This window comes from Orcinus orca, chromosome 14, assembly GCF_937001465.1.
Source record: "Orcinus orca chromosome 14, mOrcOrc1.1, whole genome shotgun sequence".
Lineage (NCBI taxonomy): Eukaryota > Metazoa > Chordata > Mammalia > Artiodactyla > Delphinidae > Orcinus > Orcinus orca.
Window position 1 is genome coordinate 56,194,040 of NC_064572.1, and position 24,078 is coordinate 56,218,117.

Below are 24,078 nucleotides of genomic sequence, written 5' to 3' on the forward strand. Positions count from 1 at the left end.
TGATTGATTTGAGTATATTGAAGAATCCTTGCATCCCTGGCATAAATTGCACTTGATCGTGGTGTATGATCCTTTTAATGTGTTGTTGGATTCTGTTTGCTAGTATTTTGTTGTGTAATTTTGCATCTATATTCATCAGTGATATTGGTCTGTAATTTTCTTTTTTTGTAGTATCTTTGTCTGGTTTTGGTATCAGGTTGATGGTGGCCTCATAGAATGAGTTTGGGAGTGTTCCTTCCTCTGCAATTTTTTGGAAGAGTTTGAGAGGGATGGATGTTAGCTCTTCTCTAAATGTTTGATAGAATTCACCTGTGAAACCATCTGGTCCTGACCTTTTGTTTGTTGGAAGATTTTTAATCAGTTTCAATTTCATTACTTGTGATCAGTCTGTTCATATTTTCTGTTTCTTCCTGGTTCAGTCTCGAAAGTTTATGCCTTTCTAAGAATTTGTCCATTTCTTCCAGGTTGTCGCGTTTTATTGGCATAGAGTTGCTTGTAGTAGTCTCTTAGGATGCTTTGTATTTCTGCAGTGTCTGTTGTAACTTCTCCTTTTTCATTTCTAATTTTATTGATTTGAGTCCTCTCCCTCTTTTTCTTGATGAGTCTGGTTAATGGTTTATCAATTTTGTTTATCTTTTCAAAGAACCAGCTTTTAGTTTTATTGATCTTTGCTATTGTTTTCTTTGTTTCTACTTCATTTATTTCTGCTCTGATCTTTATGATTTCTTTGCTTCTGCTAACTTTGGGTTTTGTTTGTTCTTCTTTCTCTAGCTCCTTTAGTTGTAAGGTTAGATTGTTTACTTGAGATTTTTCTTGTTTCTTGAGGTAGGCTTGTATAGCTATAAACTTCCCTCTTAGAACTGAATTTGCTGTATCCAGAGATTTTGGATCATCGTGTTTTCATTGTCATTTGTCTCTAGGTATTTTTTGATTTCCTCTTTGATTTCTTCAGTCACCTCTTGGTTATTTAGTAACGTATTGTTTAGCCCTCACGTGTTTGCGTTTTTTACGTTTTTTCCCCTGTAATTTATTTCTAATCTCATAGTGTTGTGGCCAGAAAAGATGTTTGATATGATTTCAGTTTTCTGAAATTTACTGAGGCTTGATTTGTGACCCAAGATGTGATCTATCCTGGAGAATGCTCCATGCGCACTTGAGAAGAAAGTGTAATCTGCTGTTTTTGGATGGAATGTCCTATAAATATCAATTAAATCTATCTGGTCTATTGTGTCATTTAAAGCTTATGTTTCCTTATTTATTTTCATTTTGGATGATCTGTCCATTGGTGTAAGTGAGGTGTTAAAGTCCCCCACTATTATTGTGTTACTGTCGATTTCGTCTTTTAGAGCTGTTAGCAGTTGCCTTATGTATTGAGGTGCTCCTGTATTGGGTGCATATATATTTATAATTGTTATATCTTCTTCTTGGATTGATCCCTTGATCATTATGTGTCATTCCTTGTCTCTTGTAACATTCTTTATTTTAAAGTCTATTTTATCTGATATGAGTATAGCTACTCCAGCTTTCTTTTGATTTTCATTTGCATGGAATATCTTTTTCCATCCCCTCACTTTCAGTCTGTATGTGTCCTTAGTTCTGAAGTGGGGCTCTTGTAGACAGCATATATATGGGTCTTGTTTTTGTATCCATTCAGCAAGCCTGTGTCTTTTGGTTGGAGCATTTAATCCATTCACGTTTAAGGTAATTATTGATATGTATGTTCCTATGACCATTTTATTAATTGTTTTGGGTTTGTTTTTGTAGGTTTTTTTCTTTTGTGTTTCCCACTTAGAGAAGTTCCTTTATCATTTGTTGTGGAGCTGGTTTGGTGGTGCTGAATTTTCTTAGCTTTTGCTTGTCTGTAAAGCTTTTGATTTCTCCATCAAATCTGAATGAGATCCTTGCTGGGTAGAGTAATCTTGGTTGTAGGTTCTTCCCTTTCATCACTTTAAGTATATCATGCTACTCCCTTCTGGCTTGTAGAGTTTCTGCTGAGAAATCAGGTGTTAACCTTATGGGAGTTTCCTTGTATGTTATTTGTCGTTCTTCCCTTGCTGCTTTCAGTTATTTTTCTTTGTCTTTAATTTTTGCCAATTTGATTACTATGTGTCTCGGCGTGTTTCTCCTTGGGTTTATCCTATATGGGACTTTCTATGCTTCCTGGACTTCGGTGGCTGTTTCCTTTCCCATGTTAGGGAAGTTTTCGACTATAATCTCTTCAAATATTTTCTCAGGTCCTTTCTCTCTCTCTTCTCCTTCTGGGACCCCTATAATGTGAATGTTGTTGCGTTTAATGTTGTCCCAGAGGTCTCTTAGGCTGTCTTCATTTCTTTTCATTCTTTTTTCTTCAGTCTGTTCCGTATCAGTGAATTCCACCATTCTGTCTTCCAGGTCACTTATCCGTCCTTCTGCCTGTTGATTCCTTCTAGTGTAGTTTTCATTTCAGTTATTGTATTGTTCATCTCTGTTCATTTGTTCTTTAATTCTTCTAGGTCTTTATTAAACATTTCTTGCATCTTCTCGATCTTTGCCTCCATTCTTTTTCTGAGGTCCTGGATCATCTTCACTATCATTATTCTGAATTCTTTCTCCAGAACGTTGCCTATCTCCACTTCATTTAGTTGTTTTTCTGGGGTTTTATCTTGTTCCTTCATCTGGTATATAGCCCTCTGCCTTTTCATCTTGTCTATCTTTCTGTGAATGTGGTTTCTGTTCCACAGGCTATAGGATTGTAGCTCTTCTTGCTTCTGCTGTCTGCCCTCTGGCAGATGAGGCTATGTAAGAGCCTTGATGGGAGGGACTGGTGGTGGGTAGAGCTGACTGTTGCTCTGGTGGGCAGAGCTCAGTAAAACATTAATCCCCTTGACTGTTGATGGGTGGGGCTGGGTTCCCTCCCTCTTGGTTGTTTGGCCTAAGGCAACCCAACACTGGAGCCTACCTGGGCTCTTTGGTGGGGCTAATGACAGACTCTGGGAGGGCTCATGCCAAGGAGTACTTCCTAGAACTTCTGCTGCCAGTGTCCTTGTCCCCATGGTGAGCCACAGCCAACCCCCGCCTCTGCAGGAGACCCTCCAACACTAGCAGGTAGGTCTAGATCAGTCTCCCCTGGGGTCACTGCTCCTTCCCCTGGGTCCCGATGCGCACACTACTTTGTGTGTGTCCTCCAAGAGTGGAGTCTGTTTCCCCCAGTCCTGTCGAAGTCCTGCAATCAGTTCCCACTAGCCTTCAAAGTCTGATTCTCTAGGAATTCCTCCTCCTGTTGCTGGACCCCCAGGTTGGGAAGCCTGATGTGGGGCTCAGAACCTTCACTCCAGTGGCTGGACTTCTGTGGTATAAGTGTTCTCCAGTCTGTGAGTCACCCACCCAGCAGTTATGGGATTTGATTTTACTGTGATTGCACCCCTCCTACCATCTCATTGTGGCTTTTCCTTTGTCTTTGGATGTGGGGTATCTTTTTTGGTGAGTTCCAGTGTCTTCCTGTCGATGATTGTCCAGCAGCTAGTTGTGATTCTGGTGTTCTCGCAAGAGGGAGTGAGAGCACATCCTTCTACTCCGCCATCTTGGTTCCTCCTCTGTGTATAGTTTCACCAGATTTTCAAAGGGTCCCTAACCCAAAATAGATTAAAAACATTGGCCTTGGGGCTTCCCTGGTGGTGCAGTGGTTGGGAATACGCCTGCCAGTGCAGGGGACACAGGTTTGTGCCCGGTCCGGGAAGATCCCACATGCCGTGGAGCGGCTAGGCCCGTGAGCCACAACTGCTGAGCCTGCGCATCTGGAGCTTGTGCTCCACATCGGGAGAGGTCGCGGCAGTGAGGGACCTGCACACCGCGATGAAGAGTGGCCCCCGCTCGCCGCAACTGGAGAAAGCCCTTACACAGAAACGAAGACCCAACACAGCCAAAAATAAATACACACACAAAAAAAGAACAGTTGCCTTAATTTTGTAGTGAACTCAAAGTTGAATTTTCTAGGTTAGATATCATCTTACAGCTCATTACTTGCATTAATGGTGAGCACATAGAACTTAAACTGTTTATTTAGCACAGCAGCAGTAATCTGATCATTTGTCAAATTTCCCTGACTGAGCAGTGATATATAATGTAACCAAAGAGTTGTTGCTGGTTAGAGCTTGCTCCCGTATAGAGGATGATTTCAATTTATTAGAAGCACAATTTAGTGTTGTTAATCATAATCAGACTTTCTCCAGCTTCCTAGCGATTGTGTGCCATTTAACTTCTCCAAACCATTGGAATAATAAATGCGGTATTGTTGCTCCAGAATCTTGTCAAAATTTATCACCAGTTGAACATTATTGATGAAGTCATACAGTCTTTTCATGGTAGTACTTCTGTTATTTGACTTACAGCTTTTTAAATAAGCTAACACCAAAGAATTATATGCTATAATTTTGATTTTGTTTTTGTTTTTAGAACTCTTCATCTTGGCTTATACCTATCCTTCCTGATATGCTTCGACACATTTTTCAGTTTTGTGTTTTAGAAAGCAGCCAGGAAATTCTGGACCTCATTCACAAGGTATATGGTGAATATATCTGTACTCCTTTCCCAGTATCTTGGTAGATGTAAAAAAATTTTCATAACTCTGTACTGTTGTTGATCAGGGATTTTAAGAAATTAGAAATCATCCAAGAGATTTGAATAGTCTGGAGATCTGCAAAATGAGACAAGGAAATAGGCTTCTTATGGAATATAGTAAAGTCCTGGTTAGCCCTGCTGCTTGTGTGACCTACCTGGCAAACGTTTTAAGCGCTTTCTTTGTAGCCTCAATACAGAAAATAAAATGAAGGAAAGGCTGCTTTTCTCCATCCCTCATTTTGCTGTTTATCAGCATGCTTATTGATCCTGCAGAGTATCTTTGGGATTTATTGGTCATATATAGAGTCTGATTGTCATAGTTTAGACTTGTACTTTTTTATTACTTAGCAAAATTGGTCATATGTGTTGGAACCTTTAAAGAATAGACATTTGATGTATTTAATAATATTTATGGGAGGAAATGGCACTGTTGTACCTTTAAAACCTGTTAAGTTAGTCTTGAATCACTGACCTCTGAGGTGGCTCATTGTTAACAGCCTTGGGTTAACATTGGTATTATTTCTACATGCTGGCCCTAGCCCATTTAATGCTAGGCATCAAAAAAGGTGCTTTATTGAGTAAGATCATGAATCAAGACTTATACTTTTCTTAATTTATACTAGGATATTACTACCTCTGAATTTAGCAGAGGTTATTTATAGGAGCTATTATATATTGAAGCGGTGTTGAATATAGGACTGCATATTGAGCTTTATGATACATACAAAGGATTTCAGAGACTTACTGAGATTTTGATAACTTATTTTTATGGGTATCTTTTTTTTTAAGTGATTTTCATAAAATACTGAGGAAAATACTTTGTACTCCTTTTTTAAAAAACTTTCTCGTGTATTACTTTTTTTTAGTATATGAACCTACCTACCCAAAAACAGTATTTAAAAATAAGCCTCTATATTGAATTTTAAAATTAATCTCTGTGCTATTTCCTACTTTTTTTTTTTTTTGATTCAGTATCCGTAAAAGTAAGTATTAGGTTTTTTTAGGCCTTGCTAGAAAAATTTCACTTTCTTGTTCCCTTTTCATTCTGCAGGTTTGGATGGAATTGTTGAGCAAGGCTTCGGTTCAGTATGTGGTAGCAGCTGCTTGTCCATGGATGGGTGCTTGGCTTTGCTTAATGATGCAGCCTTCTCATTTACCTATTGATTTAAACATGCTGCTGGAAGTAAAAGCTAGAGCCAAGGTAAGTGTAGAGGGACATAATGTATTTGTATGTTCAACTCATAATTATTATTATTTTTTTCAACTCATAATTATTAATACAGTAACCATGTAAGAAATCTGTATTGCTTTATTATAAGCATGATACCATTATTGTAACATAAGGAAAAATTATATCATTAGAACCTTGACAAAATGCATAGCAATTTTTATCCATTAAAATTTTGTGAAAAGAACTGTATTTTACTGGGATTATAACAAATGAGAGTGTTTTTGATGTTGTCTATTAAATTTTAATGGTTAATCTTTAATTATTGTTTTCTTCCCCCTTATTCCCTCTAGGAAAAAACAGGTGGTAAGGTGCGTCAAGGCCAAAGCCAGAGTAAAGAAGTACTTCAGGAGTACATTGCAGGTGCAGACACCATCATGGAAGACCCTGCCACCAGGGATTTTGTTGTTATGCGGGCTAGAATGATGGCAGCCAAGTAAGTATACATAAACTCAAAAGTCATTTAACCAAAAGATTCCTCTGATGTGTCTGTCAGTCTTTCCTCCATCACACTAGTTACAGAGTAGGAAAAAAATTAAAGCATAAGAAAAAGTTTCTAATTTTTTTGAAGTTTTAAAAGTAAGATTTATATATTTTTATGAAGATAAGATAGGAGTTATGTCTTCCTTGGGAAAAGTTATAGCTTCAATAGGGGAAACTTCAAGCAATTCTATAGTAACTTCTTTTTTTCTCCCTCTTAGGTTGTTAGGAGCACTTTGTTGTTGTATTTGTGATCCAGGTGTAAATGTGGTAACCCAAGAAATTAAACCAGCTGAATCCCTTGGCCAGTTACTACTCTTCCATTTGAACTCCAAATCTGCCTTACAGAGAATTAGTGTAGCTTTGGTAATCTGTGAATGGGCTGCTTTACAGAAGGTAAGATTTTGCCCAAAAATAAATGAAGACAATTTAAACCAGTTTCCTTAGCTGTTAGGATTATTTTCATTATATTTTACAAACAGAAAAGTGAAAATTTTCTCTGTATAAAGATCCAACATTTATAGAAAAGTATTCAAATTATATTGCAATATTGTTTCTCATTTGCCTTTAACCCTAGACTTTTTTCTTAGAACCCCCAGTCTTGTACTTGAGAACTACAAAAGATAAGAGGCTTTGAGTGATAGAAATCCACTTTTATGACTAGTAGCAAGGGCAGATTTTTGGTCACAGGAAGAATAAAATCTCCACATTTAAACCCAAATCTTTATGTTTCCAAATAAGCCATTCCCTTACAGCCCCTTTAATTTTTAACTTCTAGTAAGACGTATGATTTTGTGTAAGACTTGCTTCTGTAAATCAGAGAAACTTCCTGCTGGCTTTGTTTATTCCATTGACTGGAATTCTGGAAATTTAACTGTCTGCACTTGCTGTGAGAGCTGCTTGTTACTGCCTCTTAGCAGTTTGTCAGAGCTGTGTCTAAAAGTAATTGAGCCATGCTCTATTGCAACTGAAACCCCAGCTTTGCCTCTGGAAAGAAGCAAGGCTCATCTGTTTTTAGGCAGGACTCGGTGTGCTGGAGAGGCAGTGATGCTGTGTTTTTGTGCCTCTCAGACTCAGCAGCAAGTGTTGACAGTTCGGTTTCTGGACCCTCACAGAGCTTCTCTGGACTTACTCTGTGAAGCCCAGGCTGATCACCCAGATCCCACAACACCCCTCATGGCTCACCACTGAGGTCATTCCCCCTCTGGTTGGGGCAGGCAACAACCAGAGAGAGTGGGAAGGGTTAGTTAAATTTGGGGGCAGGTAAGTAGCCTTTAAATTATATATCCATTTCTACAGTATGGCATGTGAAGCTATGGGTTCAACTGTTAAGAAATCTAATGAGTTTTTAAATAACATTTTTAGTGCATGCTAAGTGTTCTTTTCTGACTGATTTCTTTTTACAGTTGTATATTTTAAAATCTGTGGTATATAATATATATGTAAACTTGGAATAAATTCAGAATAAAGTAAGAGTAATTAAGTGGAAAGTTTAATGGAATTGTAATAGTTCCATGTGCATGTGCTATAGTCATTCATATTAAAATTTTAGAGTAGTTTGGGTGTGATACCTTTTCTCTGTGCAACTAATAACTATGTTGTTCTGGGAGATAAGAGAATATAGGTTCAAAATCAATAGAAATTTAGACTTGGTAGTTTGCAAGTGAAGATTTATGCATTTCTGGAATTATGTTTACATATTTGCCCTGAATATTTGTTGTCTGTTATATTTTAGGAGTGTAGAGCTGTTACCCTAGCTGTGCAGCCACGTTTACTTGATATCCTTTCAGAACATTTATATTATGATGAAATTGCCGTTCCATTCACACGAATGCAGAATGAGTGTAAACAGCTTATTTCATCATTAGCTGATGCACATATTGAAGTTGGTAATAGAGTAAACAACAATGTTTTTACAATTGATCAAGCTAATGACCTGGTGAGTAAAGAAGTAACCTTAATTTTAGAGCATGAAATAAGGATAAGAACTTTGTCATGTCATGTTTACCACAAAAACACTAATTTGTTGAATCTATTTATGGCTTGGTAGCCTGTCATCACTACCCTTTAGAAAGGTTATTTCATTGTATTGACTTTTCTTGAAATAAGAGAATGGGGAAGGGATTTTTTTTTTTATCTCAGCTTTGACAAACCAATATACCTTTATTAGAAAAAACTGTTACATTTTTGTCACTTCTCAGTTTTGCTTAAGACTGGCAGAGTACAGAAAAAATTGATTCTCTAAGTTCTTGAGTACTTCTCCCTTTTGCCAACTTACAATGAAAATATTCAAACATAAGAGAATTACACAATGAAGTCTCATATACTTACCAACTAGATTACACAGTTAACATTTTACTAAATTTGCTTTATCACATATATATGCAACTCTCTACCCCTCTATTCAACCATTAATCCTTCTTAATTTTTGGTGCATTTTTAAGTAAGTTACAGACAGATATCAGTACACTTAAACTAAAATTCAGTTTTTATGTTTTTTTCTCTTTTTTTGTGTCATTAACTAAAATTGAGTTTTTATGTTTTTTTGTTCTTCTTTGAGGTAAAACTTATGTACTATGAATTGTACAAATCTCCAATGGAACATATGATAAATTTTAACAGAAGCAAATACCTATGAAACCCAAACCTCTATCAAGATACAGACAGTGCCATAACACTTCCCAGTCAATCCCCTGCCCTCAAATAACCATTGTTCTGGTTTTTCCTTCACCATAGATTACTTTTGCCTGTTCTAGAATTTCATATACATGGAATCATACACTCTGTGCTGTTTGGTATAAGGATCTTTTTCAGCATGATGTTTTGTAAAATACATGTTGTTATATGTATCACTAATTCATTCTTTTCTATTGCTGAGTTTTCTTTCATTGTATAAATATACCACAATTAGTGTAAGCCCTTCTCTGCTTGATGAACATTTGGGCTACTCCAAGTTCTTAGCTCAGAGCTGCTATAAACATTTTTGTACAAGTTTTTTAAAGACATATTTTCATTTCTCTTGGGTAAATACATAGGAGTGGAATTGCTGGGTCATAGGGTGAGGTGTTTATTTAGTTTTATAAAAAATTGCACTTCTCCCAAAGTGGCTGTATCATTTTACCTTCTAATCAGCAATATATGAGAGTTCTGGTTGCTCTACATCATCACCAACATTTGATGATGGTCACTCCTTGTAATTTTTGCCTTTCTGGTGGTTGTGTGATAGTGTCATTGTGGTTTTAACTTGTGTTTCCTTGATGACTAGTATGTTTAACACTTTTTTATGTCTTATTGGCCATTTGTTGATCTTCCTTTCTGAAATGTCTGTTTAAATCTTTTGTCTGTTTTTAATTAGGTTGTCTTTTTATTATTGAGTTGTAGGAGTTCTTTATATATCCTGGATACCAATCCTTTGTCAGATAGATGCTTTCCGAATATTTTCTCCCACTGTGTGGCTTGCCTTTTCATTTTGTTAATGGTGTCTTTGGATGAGCAGATATTTTTAAGTTTGATGAAGTCTAGTTTATCAGTTGTTTTCTTTTATGGTTATTGTGTTCTGTGACCTAAGGTACCTTTTCTTATCTCCAAGTGGTGAAGTTATTCACACACATTTTCTTATAAAGCATTGTAGTTTTAGTTTTTGTTCAGTCATCCATATTTATGTTTATATATAGTGTGAAGTAGAGATTGTGTTTTGTTTTTCATATAGATACCTAATTTTTCTATCATCATTTATTGAAAAGATTTTTCTTTGGCCATGGAATTTCTTTGACACCTTTGTCAAAAATTAATTGAAATGTAAGTGTGTGTCTGTATATGGGCTCTATTTGTTCAGTCTATTTGTCTGTTATGCTAGCACCAGTGTCTTGATTACTGTATCTTTGTACTTAGTAAGTCTTTGAGGTTAGGTGGTGTAAATGAGTTCTTCCTTTTATGAGTTAAAGAACTAGAAACTCAGCTGCTTCACTTGTGTTGATTGCTGTGAAAGAGCGTGCTTCATTTCTTATCCCCCTTTCTTATTGAAAAAATAATATAGTTGAAATTTTTTTTGTTCTCACCTGTGAAAAAAAGCTAAAATTGCTTCAATTTTTTTTCTGAGTTTTTCTGATTGTTGTTTTTCTATAATTTCTCCTTTTTGCTTCCCCTCCCCCATATTTTGCCTTCCTGGAATAAAACCTCAAATTTTCTTTAAGGTCTGGGTTCCCTTCTTACTGTTTCTGACATTTCTTTCTAAAGCTATTACATGGACTCTTAAAGCTTTTCTTATACAAACCTCTCACTCCCCAATGAAACTCCTATTCTGTTTCATCAGCTTCCTTAGTCCAGTGGTTTTGACCTGGGATATCAGAGTCTCTAGAAGAGCATATTTGAGGGAAGAGCAATTTTAAAAGATTAGTCTTGGCCTTGGCTAAGAGCCACTGCTATTTGTAACTTTCTTTGCATCCCTATTTTATTCTTACCTGCAAAATATAGGCGTTTCCTGAAGGTCTTCCTTTGTCTGTCACCATTCTCACAATTTAGTTCTTAACCATGTACTGTGCTATCTTCTCTTGATCTTTTATGTTCTTCAATTAGGCATTTTTGCTTGGATATCTCACTATCATTTAACACAACCAAAATTGGGATTTATTTTTTAACAGAAAATAGCCCTTTTTAAGCACAGTCTCAAATCTTGTTAGCACTTCCTTTCAGAAAGTTTCATATGTTTATCCTTTCTCTGTTTCCATCACCACAGCCCAGTCAAAGGCCTTAGTACTTTATGACTAGGTCCTGACTCATCTCTAAGGCTGCAGGCGGTCTCTGGTTCATTCCATCCTGCATGCTGTGCCACACTAATAAAATTCTTAGTGCCACTCCGAACACATCCCTCCCCTACTTAAAAACATGATTTTCTTTTTCCTTGATTTTAGTTTTTTTCTTACTTTCAACACCTTCTCTAAATTCCCCATCTCTTTTCTCCTCATTATTCTCAAACTTCCTCCACTTAAGCCTAGTTATTCTCTTGCAGAAGTACACCACCCTCACCCACTTTCTTTGCTTCACTCATTCTCACTTTGGTGTCTGAGCTCCTCTTTCCTTTGCCAGAAATTCCCTACCCTCCAGCCTCTGCTCATCCCAAGTTCATCTCTTGACATTCCTTCATCGCCTTGTGCTCAGGCCGTGGTAAGCTGTTGTCAGTTCCTTGGACAGTGCCTCACTTTGCACTCCCTACCTCACTCTGTTTGCCAAGATGTCCCCATAACTCCAGACTTATCCATTGTTTAAGAACCTAGCATAAGTGTTAACTGCCTCTGGCAAGCCTTCTCTACTTTTGTCTCCTCTAAGAAGAGTTAAGCTATCCTTGTGCTACCACAGCAACTTGCACTTACCTTAGTTTCATGTTACATTGTCTTGTTTACTTATGTATCTGTCTCCCACATTATTCTCAACATTTTTTGAGTGTATGAAGACATTGATACTCATCTCTTAGTATTACTCATTAAATATTTGTTGAGTGAATGAATTTGGGGTAATTGGAAAGCTTTTCCTAAATTGCCTAGAATCATTGAAAATTGACAGAAGCACAGTGTATTTAGGACAATGTTTTTAAACTTTTAGTAATGAAACCTGTTTCAAATAATCTTATGCAAAGCTTGAACACATAAAATAGACAAAGCAAAGTGGAAAGTATAAGCTAGAAGTGGTATGTGATCATGTTCCTTTGTAGAGAACAGATCAAGATGAAGCAGATACAGCTCAATTTAAAGTCTTTGGTATTTTATAATGATAAAAGAAGATCTTATTTGTGTGCCTATTTTGCTTTTTATAATAGAGGTTGGCATTATCAGTCTTGTCCATAAGGGAATTGATTATTTCTAAGTCTGAAAAATTGGGTTCTCCATTAAAAAAAAAGGTAGGTTCTTTAATGTTACAGGCTTTTCTGACCAACATTGATCAGATTGGATTTATGGAGCCTCTTTATGATTGCAGTTACCTATCAAACAAGACGACTATTTTTGTTATGTAATCCATCACAGTCTTTAAATGGTAATTTAAAAAATGTGTGCACAGAAACTTGTACATAAATGTTCATAGCAACATTATTCGTAATAGCTAAAAGGTGGAACCAACCCATCCAGTCATCAACTAATGAATGGAAAAATGCAACTGATATATCCATATAGTGTAATATTATTTGGCAAAAAAAGGAATGAAGTAATTATACATGATACAACATCAGTGAACCTTGGAAGAATTATGCTAAATGAAAGAATCTAGTCACAAAAGATTACACATTATATTAGTCCATCTATATGAAATGTCCAGAATAGGCAAATCTATCAAGATAGAAAGTAGATAAGTGGTTACATGGGGGTGATGAAAATGTTCTAAAATTGTGGTGATGGTTGTACAACTCTGAATATAATAAAAACCATTGAATTGTACACTTTAAATGAGTGTATTGTATGTGAATTATATCTCATAAAGTTGTTTTAAGAAGATGTATTGAACAGTCTTTTAACGGGGCTTGTAAAGTAGTCTGATGCCACAGTCTTACAGCTTTAAGCAGCTCTTGGTAATTAAATAATTAATGACTGTTGTACCATCCTCTCTTAACTGTTGGTTTATATTTGCTTACAGCGTTCTCATTTCACCAAAGTACTATGTGGGTATTGTGTGTGATTTTTCACTCAAACTTATTAGATATAATAAGTCTCTCAAGAAACTGTCTTTCTTAAACAATATAATACTAATGTTAAATTAAGTCAGATTAAAATAAAGTTTAGGGCCTCCCTGGTGGCGCAGTGGTTGAGAGTCCACCTGCCGATGCAGGGGATGTGGGTTCGTGCCCCGGTCCGGGAGGATCCCACATGCCGCGGAGCGGCTGGGCCCGTGAGCCATGGCTACTGAGCCTACGCGTCCGGAGCCTGTGCTCCACAACAGGAGAGGCCACAACAATGAGAGGCCCGCGTACCACAAAAAAATAAATAAATAAAAAATAAAATAAAGTTTACTTGGAAGGTTTTGGACATTTATTTAGTTTACTGAATACTAAAATAGTACTAGATATCATGGAACTTAAAATTGAAACAGAAAGTTTGTTGTCTGCCCTTTAGGAGTTTACAGGCTATTTGGGGTTGATGTCCTTAATGATTTTTGATTTCTCTTTTTTAATAGGTCACTGCTGTTTTTAATGAAGTCACATCATCTTTCGATTTAAATCCTCAAGTGTTACAGCAGTTAGATAGTAAACGACAGCAGGTCCAAATGACAGTTACAGAGACCAACCAGGAGTGGCAAGTGTTGCAGTTGAGAGTGCATACTTTTGCTGCATGTGCAGTTGTAAGCTTGCAGCAACTTCCGGAGAAATTAAATCCTATTATAAAACCATTAATGGAGACAATTAAAAAAGAAGAGAATACTCTAGTGCAGAACTATGCGGCTCAGTGCATAGCCAAACTACTACAGCAGTGCACAAGAAGGACGCCCTGTCCCAATTCAAAAATTATTAAAAATCTCTGTAGCTCACTTTGTGTGGACCCATATCTAACTCCTTCTGTCACGTGTCCAGTACCAACACAAAGTGGCCAGGAAAATTCTAAAGGTATATATCTAAAGTTTTATTTGGGGTAGAGAAAGAATTAACCATTTAAATTTGTTTATAGTCACTTAACAGGTATAATTTAAGCACAAATCCAGTTTATGGTGGAGCTTTTTCCCATTTTGAGAGAATTTGCACATATTGCTAATAAAATCACAACCTCTTAACTTAAATAAGTTATTCATAAAAGACCTGATATATAAAATGACTAAATTCTATGAGACAGGTGTTAACCCTTAACTTCTCTTTCAAGACCATAATTATAGGGTTTACTGTTAACAGAGCTAGAAAACTTAATTATATCCAGTGGTGAATAAAAGTTCTTCCCTGTAAAATTCTGGTTTCTCTAATTTAGTACATGTCTTATGAGATAAGTGAGCTCTGTTACCTTTAGCAAATAATGCTTAAACAGCTTTTCTATTTTCATCCAGAAAATTTATATGGAAAGTAACTGCTCTTTGTAGGCTAATCTCAAGGACCAATGTTTCTTCACATACCTTAGTCCTAAATTCCCCCCATCCCTGTCCCTGAGAGCTATGTGAGGCAGCAATATTTTGCAGTGGTTGGTGTTTCTGAATTCATGGTAACTATGGACTTTTTTTTTTTTTTAAAGAAAACTTACTTGCATTGTTTTTTAATGTTTCTTTTTATGCCTGGAAACATTCATTTTTAAAGAATTAATGTACTTTTAACTGAAGGTACATTCATTCTTGCATGTAATATTTCTTGTTGTTAATATGATGCTGCAAATTTGGTTGTATTAAGTATGGTCCTATGCAAATATTAAAACATTCAATGTTATAAATTACTGATTTTTGTTACCATTTCATTGTCTAAAGAAAGTATCATTGGCCTATAAAAATTGAGGCTTAAAAGACAATTTTAAAATGTGTTGTATCTCTTTTGGAGCAGGAAACATTTGGTCACCTATATTATGCTTTAAAAGTTATTTAACTTTTTTCCTTAATAGGATCCAACTCTGAAAAAGATGGAATGCATCATACTGTCACCAAGCACAGGGGTATAATTACACTCTATAGGCATCAAAAAGCTGCTTTTGCTATCACAAGTAGGCGAGGTCCTACCCCCAAAGCAGTAAAAGCTCAAATAGCAGATCTTCCTGCAGGAGGTAGTGGAAATATCCTTGTTGAACTTGATGAGGTAAATAGTTTTTTTCTTTGAATACTCTGATTTTAAAACAAGTATCTTACAGATTGAGAGCTAAATTGTCATATCAGCTTCTAGAATTGTTATTTTAATATTTTTAAGTGAAAGAACTGGGGCTAATAACTTTTTGGAGTACTGCAGCAACAGGGTCCAGAAAAACGGAAAACTTCTTCAAATTTCTCATGCCTCTTATTATTTTTACCAGCTTAACTTGATGATTATCTTCCTAGGCAAGAAACCTTCTCAGTAGTGGGTACATAAGTCATTCTTGAATATAAACTAATTCCTATAACAGTGACTACAGAGATGTTAAGTAATAGTGAAAGCTAACTTTTCTCAGTCCTATCAATGTCAGGAATTGCTGTTGATATTCAGAGGATAAGTTTATACATGTCAAAGTTTTACCTATCTGACTTTTAGTCAACTTGGAATTTATTAACTATGTGATGTGAGGTAGGAATCTAAATTTATTTGCCCACATGGACAGCCAGTTTATCCCACCGTTGAATCTTTTCCTCCCTGGTTTATAATGGCACCTCTGTTTTATGTCATGCTTTGTATATATAAGGATCTCCTTGGGCTCTCTATTCTGTTTCATTGGTCTACTTATTCTACAGTACAGTCTTCTTTAAAGATGATTTTAAAAAGTGTTTGGTTTTGGAAAATCTTACAGTCACATTGTTAACAATGGAATGAATGCTCTAGGTAGCTCTTTTGGTTGCAAGACATAGGAACTTAACCTGAGTTCAGCAATAAACTATCAATGCTAAAAGACATGTGTTTAATATATTTCTATAAAGTATAGGCCTATTTTAAGTTTCTTTTTTTAAACCAAAATCTTAGCTTATTGTGTATATTTCTTTTAAAATATTCTGTGAATGAAGGTTTTTTCACTATCTATATTCTTCCCATAATTTTAATCAAAAATTTACTGTGGTTTTAATATTTATACTTACATGGTTTACATAGTTCCTTCATTTAAAAATATATATGTATCTTTCTGGGGGGACAGTTTCTTTTCTATTTAATTATTATTAAATTACTGGGCTTCCCTGGTGGCGCAGTGGTTGAGAGTCCGCCTGCCAATGCAGGGGACACGCGTTCGTGCCCTGGTCCAGAAGGATCCCGCATGCCGCGGAGCGGCTGGGACTGTGGGCCATGGCCGCTGAGCCTGCACGTCCGGAGCCTGTGCTCCGCAACAGGAGAGGCCACAACAGTGAGAGGCCCGCATACCGCAAAAAAAAAAAAAAAAAAAAAATTACTGCTAAGTAAGAGGTTATTAATCTTGTGGTTAAATTAAATAGATGTTCATATTCTATCCCTTAAGCAAATATAAATAAGGGCCCATCATTTTATCTCCTTTTCCTCTACCTTTTTCTTTGGAGTGGAGAGAAGAAAAAAACATGTTACTTAGAACTGTCTCTAGAAACAGCACATATTTATCTATTCCTTATCTCCAACCCCCCGAAAGTATTTTACTTTGGATGTGAAAATCTAGTTTGGGATTTTATGCCCATGTAAGTTTAATTATTGAGAAATGTTTATAGTTATGGTAAATATGTCCAGTAATTGCTTAATTAGTTAATGGTAACACTGTGAATTCTTAGGTAGTGACTTTTAAATTATCTTAATAACATTTCAAATGCATTATACTTTTTTCTCAAATTTCGTTTTCAACTAACATTTAATTTTAGGCCCAGAAGCCTTACCTGGTACAACGGAGAGGAGCTGAATTTGCCTTGACAACTATAGTGAAGCATTTTGGTGGTGAAATGGCAGTGAAGTTGCCACATCTCTGGGATGCTATGGTTGGTCCATTGAGGAATACAATCGACATAAATAATTTTGGTGTGTACATATTTTTCCGAGTTGCATTTTAAACAGATTTCAGTATATATCCATTACGTATGTCCTTATAAAATAACAATGCCTATACCTGTTTATCCCAGGCCAGCTGGTAAGTTTTTAAATGGAAGGTTGGTAAAAACATTTATTTTCATGTCATTTTGCATACTTTTTGCTTTTTACTTTTTCTATTACGTATTTAGAAACAGATATTTGAAATGGATCATTATGTTACACCTTTAGTTGCTTTAGGTGTAGTACCTCAGCAGTTAAATTAAGGACATGGTATTTCATTTTACATTATAAAGCAAAATAGACTCTCCCACAGTACCTGGGGGAGTGCTAAAACTTTTTGTGGGCTCTAGATTTTAAAGAATTATTTGCAAGGTAATATGCACTTAAATCAATATGTTTTAATAGATGGAAAGTCCCTCCTGGAAAAGGGAGATGGCCCTGCCCAAGAACTGGTGAATTCTCTGCAAGTTTTTGAAACAGCAGCAGTGTCAATGGATTCTGAGCTTCATCCCTTGGTAACTAACTAATGCAAGTGTAGTTTTTTTTCTAGTAAAACAAGTAGTCTTATTAGACTTAAGGCTTGAATGAAAAGTGCAACTTTGATGTCATCCCTTATAATTGCATTTTCTTTTATATGCTATATCTAGATTCCTTCTTTCCTGACAACTCAACTCTTATGGGCTTTGAGGCAGAGCTGGGTGCATGAATGATAGAAAACCCACTCTGGGAGCTTAGAATACAGGGCAGTAGGGACAGGGCTCTGATGACGCAGAAGCCAGGTATAAACAGGAAAGAAAGCCACATCCCTATTCATCTATACCATCTTAACAATATAGTCTAGGAAAGGAAGAGTACAGGTAATAAAACCTCTTTCCAAGATAAATGTAATGGTAGAAGGAAGTTACCTCTCAGAGATGAAACTAGTCAGTGGCAAAGATAGAACCTGGGTTTATTTTTTGACTGTTAAAATATCTCTTACCAAAAAATTGGAACAGAGGGAGGAGGAACATAGACTAGAGAATTAATTGTCTGGTTTTTCCATTGAAGAAAGTATTACTCTTTCCGTATAACTGCAATAGGAAGCTCTCTGCAGTTTATAACATTGTGAAGGGTGCTATCTCCAATTCTCTATTCACATCTAATATAAGAGGGAGAATCTAGGAGAGAGTAGAGAAGAGTGAAATTTTTCTGTTTATATAGTAATAAAGCATATTCTTGTTAAATTTTGCGGATTTATCATTAGTAAAGAAGGGCAGAATCCTTTATATGCTCACCCTCCGTGATCAACAGCATGCATTCAGCTGAGCTGTAAGGCTAGTCTGTTGAGCAAGTACCTGGATCTCATGAGCATTAATCCTGGCTTCCATGCAGCAGACATTTAATAATGGGATATGTTGTGGTCTTGTGATCATATTGCCTTTGGTAAGCCAGGAAGTTAAAGTGGAAAATACCTACCAAAGTATAGTGCCCAGAACAAAATCGAGATCACTCAACCCCGTGAATAAAAAAGTATGTACCTAAAACTAAGCCATATTGGGAGGGGGCTGATGATGTGTGGTGTCATTTTCCCACCCTCAGTAGGAGATTTTTGCAAGTCCCTTTGATGCGTTCCCTGCTAATTTTGGAAAGAATTGAGTGTTCCCTGATGCGTAAGAGGATAGTGAACAGGGGAGAAGTTCTGCACCTTTCTATTCTTTTTAAAAGCATTATAATAACAACTTAGATTTAAATTTTTATTGAGGATGTTTTGACAGTAATGGTTTGAGGTAATTGGAGATATTCCTGGATTTAGAGTTACTTAGAATATTGAGAACCTCTGAGTATGGGCCGTTATAGTTATATTTTGAACAGTAGATTCCTTAATGAGTGTTCTGATTATCTTAAACTTTTTGTTTTTAGTTGGTACAGCATTTGCCTCATCTTTATATGTGCCTTCAGTACCCCAGCACTGCAGTGAGGCACATGGCTGCTCGTTGTATAGGCGTCATGAGCAAAATAGGTACCATGGAAACAATGAATATTTTTTTGGAGAAGGTTCTTCCATGGCTGGGAGCAATTGATGACAATATCAAACAAGAGGGTGCAATTGAAGCACTTGCCTGTATCCTTTTTTATTTTGACAAACTATTCAGAAATTATATTCATTTTATTTAAGGATGACTAAAATAAAATTTATTCAAATGTGCACAGGGAATTCCCTGGTGGTCCAGTGGTTAGGACTCCGTGCTTTCACTGCTGAGGGCATGGGTTCGATCTTTGGTCAGGGAACTAAGATCCCTCAAGCTGCGCAGTGCAGCAAAAACAAAACAAAACAGAACAAAAACAAATACGCACATAACCTTGTTCCAAAAAGAAACCTACTTTTTAAGATTTTATTTTGAAGTGTATTTTTATTACATTATAATACATTATAAATATATTTACATTTGATTATGAAAATATTCACACAGAAAGTCTGAAGAATTACTATTAATTTTAAGAGATCTTTTTACAGGCAAAAATTTTATGTACCTCATGAACTATTTATCTAGTAACTAATCTGTTTATTTGGTTTATAATCAATTTTTTTTAATATTAATCAGATATAGGTAGTTCTTATAAACATTATGTTCGCTTTGTTCATTACTTGGGTAGAAAATGACTAAGTATATACTAAATAACTAGAAATATACAGGCAAGCTTATTTATTTATTATTATTATCATTTTTTGCGGTACACGGGCCTCTCACTGTTGAGACCTCTCCTGTTGTGGAGCACAGGCTCTGGACGTGCAGGCTCAGTGGCCATGGCTCACGGGCCCAGCAGCTCCACGGCATGTGGGATCTTCCTGGACCGGGGCACGAACCCGCGTCCCCTGCATCGGCAGGCAGACTCTCAACCACTGCGCCACCAGGGAAGCCCTACAAGCAAGCTTTTACCAAGGGTATGGCATCCACTGACATTCTTTTCTCGAAATAACCCGAAAGATATTTCGGTATAAGAGCAAGAAAGACGGGTAGAGATTAAATCAGTTAGAAACTCTGGCTCAGAAATGCTAAAGATTACAGGAGGACTGAACTCACTGGGCCTGCTATGTCCAGTTTAAGATTGTTGAGATATTGGTGGGAAATTTGGAATTAATCTTTGACGCTGAGTTGTGCTCCCTTGCTTGCAATTGTAACTCAATTTTGGTATGGGAATTCTAGAAACTTGTAGGAATTTCTCTATGGAAAAAAGTCTTATTAATAAAGTTACCTCCAACCTTCCTCAGGTGAAAAACATCATTTTATCTTCTTAATCATGAGAAAGTTACATAATGTTCACAAAGGAGTAACATTGTACAAATGCTGTTATAGTTGAATCATAGACCTTGAGGGACAGTCAGTTCTTCATAATACAGGTGAGAAAATGAGGAACTGTTATAGAAGTCATGGTCTTAGTTTGTGAAAACATCTACCTTGGAACCAGTTGGAAATTTCCTTAATAACTTACTCAGGTGTAATGGAACAACTGGATGTTGGTATTGTTCCATATATTGTCCTTTTAGTCGTGCCTGTGTTGGGAAGAATGAGTGATCAGACGGACAGTGTAAGATTCATGGCTACACAGTGCTTTGCAACACTAATTAGACTCATGCCACTTGAGGTAAGTTGAAGATACTTGGTTTATGGACTTAATGTTTTCAGTAACTTCATAGTAATTGTAACCCTTTTTAAAGAACATGTCAGGTTTAAAAAAAGATTTGAATATGTTTATGTTATAAGTGTTAAGAATTTTATGCTTTAATGGGTAATTTTTTTTTTAATACAGTGTTTTAAATAAAACTATGGTTCTGGGACTTCCCTGGCAGTCTAGTGGTTAAGACCCCAATGCAGGGGGCACAGGTTCTATTGGGGAACTAGGATCCCACATGCCACACGACACGGCCAAAAATTTAAAAAACAAACAAACAAAAACTATGGTTCCTAAAAGAATGATAATTCATTGATGCTATTCTAGAAATAGAATTGTTCCTAAGTATCCCTGGTAACATCTATGTAAAGATTCTGTTCTGAAGTTTACGTGAAAGTTAAATTTGAAAGATGGTAATTGAAAGTGTAAAAAGCAAACGATGTCTCTGTTGGATTATGGAGAAAGCAGACTAGAAGGCTGAAGTTGGAGAATTTTGGAGTATATTCATGCTACAGAAATAATATATGTGGCCAGTGTGGGAAATAGAAGTGGCTTGAAGCAAGGGAAAAGCCAGGACCCTTCCACTTAGCCACTTATATATTTTTATGGGATTTTTGTAAATCAGGAAGTAAGTATATATGCAGTTCATCCGTGGTGTAGTATGTCAGTAGCTCCTTTTGGGTGTATTATCCTTTTGGGTGCGTTTAGAGTATTACTGGCCAATAATACTCTACTTTATGGAGACACCACATTTTGTTTATCCATTCACCAGTTGATGGACATTTGGCTTATTACCAGCTTTTGGCTATTATGAGTAATGCTGCTATGGACGTGCACTTTATGCACTTATAAAGTCTTTGTGTGGATGTATGCCTTTATTTCTTTCCTTTAATTTATTTGTTTTATTTATTTATTTTTGGCTGCGTTGGGTCTTTGTTGCTGCGCGCAGGCTTTCTTTAGTTGCGGCGAGCGAGGGGCTACTCTTCGTTGCGGCGCACGGGCTTCTCGTTGCAGTGGCTTCTCTTGTTGCAGAGGACAGGCTGTAGGCACACAGGCTTCAGTAATTGTGGCACACAGGCTAAGCAGTTGTGGTGCACGGGCTTAGTTGCTCTGCAGCATGTGGGATCTCCCTGGTCCAGGGCTCGAACCTGTGTCCCCTGCATTGACAGGTGTATTCTTAACCACTGCGTCACCAGGGAAGCCCCAGAACATGGATTCTTAACCACTGGACCGCCAGAGAAGTCCCTGCTTTTATTTCTTTTGAGCAGATATTTAGGAGTGGAATTACTGGATCATATCGTGTTTAACTTTTTAAGAAACTGCCAAACTGTTTTTCCCAGAGTAACTCTACCATTTTATATTTCCACCAGCAAAATATGAGCGTAAGTTGGATGATAGCCTCTCTGAAAAAAAAAAAAAATTGGCTATATCTGGTAAAGTTGAAGATTCCCATCCCAATGACCCATCAAATCTATGCTAGGTATATATCCTAGAGAAATTCAGAATACATCCAAGACACACCTTCAAGAATATTATTTATACCATTATTTATAGTAGTCTTAAAACCACTCAGATATTCATTATCTGTAGAGTAGGTATGTTAACTGTGGATTATTATACTGCAATAAGAATGAACAAAGTACAGATATATACGACAATTAGTGAATCCTTAACGTAAGATTCTATTTTTATGACATTCAAAAATAGGCAGAAGTACATGGGATGCATACTTAGGTGATAAAGGTATAAAGAAAGGTAAAAAAGAAATTGCCATGAAAAGTCAGTAAGATGATTACCTCTTGAGGAAAGGAGAGTGGGTTATCACTGGGGGGAGCTTACAGGACCTTGTAGGATGATGGCAGGGCTGTTTCCTTAATCAGGCAGTAGTTAGAGAGCTGTTTGTTTTCTAATTTATTGATCTGTACCTTTGTTTATATATTTCTCTGCATGAATATTTTTTCCACAATATGTTAAAATAACCACCGTGACTAAAAAAATACTAGACTACTGTATCAAAAGACCCAAGTGACATTTCCTGAATTGTTTCCATCCTCTGCTTCCTAGGTCTTACTCATATCCTTTAACTTTTGGGCCTTGCATCATCTTATCTGTAAACTAAGTTGATTATGCTTTGTCCCCTTGGTCTTTTTTGGCATTGAAATGAATGAGTGATGAGAAACCATCATGTGTGCTTTGAGCAAAGGAGTAGATGATGAAAGCAGTGTTTTAGGAAAATCAGTTTAATAGCTGTTTGAATGTGGATTAGAATGTAAGTGCCCCCAGAGCCCAGATCCACTGTGAGGTGATAAAGAGTCTAAACTACTTGTTTTTTTAAGGGAGAATAACAGTACTTGATAACAAGTTGGCAAAGAAAAGAGATTTTGAACTTTAGAGACTGAGAAAAGATTGATAAGATTCCCTTTGATAGATGTGAAAATTACAAGGATGTGATGCATATTTTGCTTCCAGCCATGATAAAACAGATTTATCCTCCTACCTTAACTCAGAAAACCAGACAAAATGAATCAAACAATGGATTTCAGACACTGAACAACAAGGGAACAAATGAAATGCCCTAGCTTACTGCCTGGAGTGAGCTTCCAGACCATAGGACAGGGAAGTGAAACCTAAACAGAGGCTAGCAGAGTCAGAGTGCAGGGAGGACAAGATGGGTAGAATTTGCAAGGCAGAGTACCTGAGAGGAAGTAGCTGCACAGAGAGGAAGCTCCAGAGGTCCACACGAAGGCTGAGTATTCATTCATCTGGGCATATGTATGAGAATATGTTTGAGACTGGGGGGAAAATCAGAAAGGAGTAGGTGGAACAATTCCCAGAGCTCACACAGGGTCAAGAATAGGTATTTCCCCCAAGCTGAGTCAGAGGACCTACCATATAGGGCACTGAGTACAGTCCTTAGAAGTATATTGCCTGAGTAGTAGGGCCAAATTAACCCTTGACAGAAGACTGATTTGAACCCACCTTAATAAAGCTTAAAAGCAAGCCTGAAAAGGATCAAATTGGTTTCAGGTAATTTAACTATATCCCCAAAAGAAAAAACTGTTTAACCCCCAAAAGTTCAGCACCCAACAGCGTAAAACTTAGGACGTTTAGCACCCATCAGAAAATTAGCCAGAGGGAGTTCCCTGGTGGCCTAGTGGTTAGGATTCCAGGCTTTCATTGCCATGGCCAGGTTTCAATCCCTGCTCAGGGAACTGAGATCCTGCCCCCCAAAAAAAAGTTAACCAGGAGAAAAGTCAGTCAATAGAAGCAGACCCTGAAATGACCCAGATAATAGAATTAGTATACAAGGACATTAAAATATGCTCCATATGTTCAAGAAGGTAGAGGGAAAGCATGAGTGTGATGAGGAGCAAAATGGAAGACATAAGAACAACCCAAATTGAACTTCTTGAGTTGAAAGATATAATTACAAATAAAAACACACTGGATAGGATTAATAGCAGATTAGATGCTATGAGTTTGAAAATGCAGCAATAGAAACAAGAATGTCATG

At 36.7% G+C, this 24,078-nt stretch overlaps 1 protein-coding gene across 4 annotated transcripts in view; it reads left to right on the forward strand.

The window, feature by feature from the left end:
* Positions 1 to 24,078, forward strand: part of BTAF1 (B-TFIID TATA-box binding protein associated factor 1) — a 93,666-nt gene that overhangs the window by 51,475 nt on the left and 18,113 nt on the right. For all 4 annotated transcript variants that reach the window (XM_004279394.3, XM_033404876.2, XM_049696503.1 and 1 more), the window contains 11 exons: positions 4,432 to 4,536; positions 5,648 to 5,797; positions 6,118 to 6,260; positions 6,526 to 6,700; positions 8,040 to 8,243; positions 13,463 to 13,889; positions 14,857 to 15,047; positions 16,748 to 16,901; positions 17,319 to 17,428; positions 18,813 to 19,014; positions 20,389 to 20,537. In XM_004279394.3, coding sequence (XP_004279442.1) covers positions 4,432 to 4,536; positions 5,648 to 5,797; positions 6,118 to 6,260; positions 6,526 to 6,700; positions 8,040 to 8,243; positions 13,463 to 13,889; positions 14,857 to 15,047; positions 16,748 to 16,901; positions 17,319 to 17,428; positions 18,813 to 19,014; positions 20,389 to 20,537 — 2,010 coding nt within the window. The remainder of the gene's footprint in view (positions 1 to 4,431; positions 4,537 to 5,647; positions 5,798 to 6,117; positions 6,261 to 6,525; positions 6,701 to 8,039; positions 8,244 to 13,462; positions 13,890 to 14,856; positions 15,048 to 16,747; positions 16,902 to 17,318; positions 17,429 to 18,812; positions 19,015 to 20,388; positions 20,538 to 24,078) is intronic.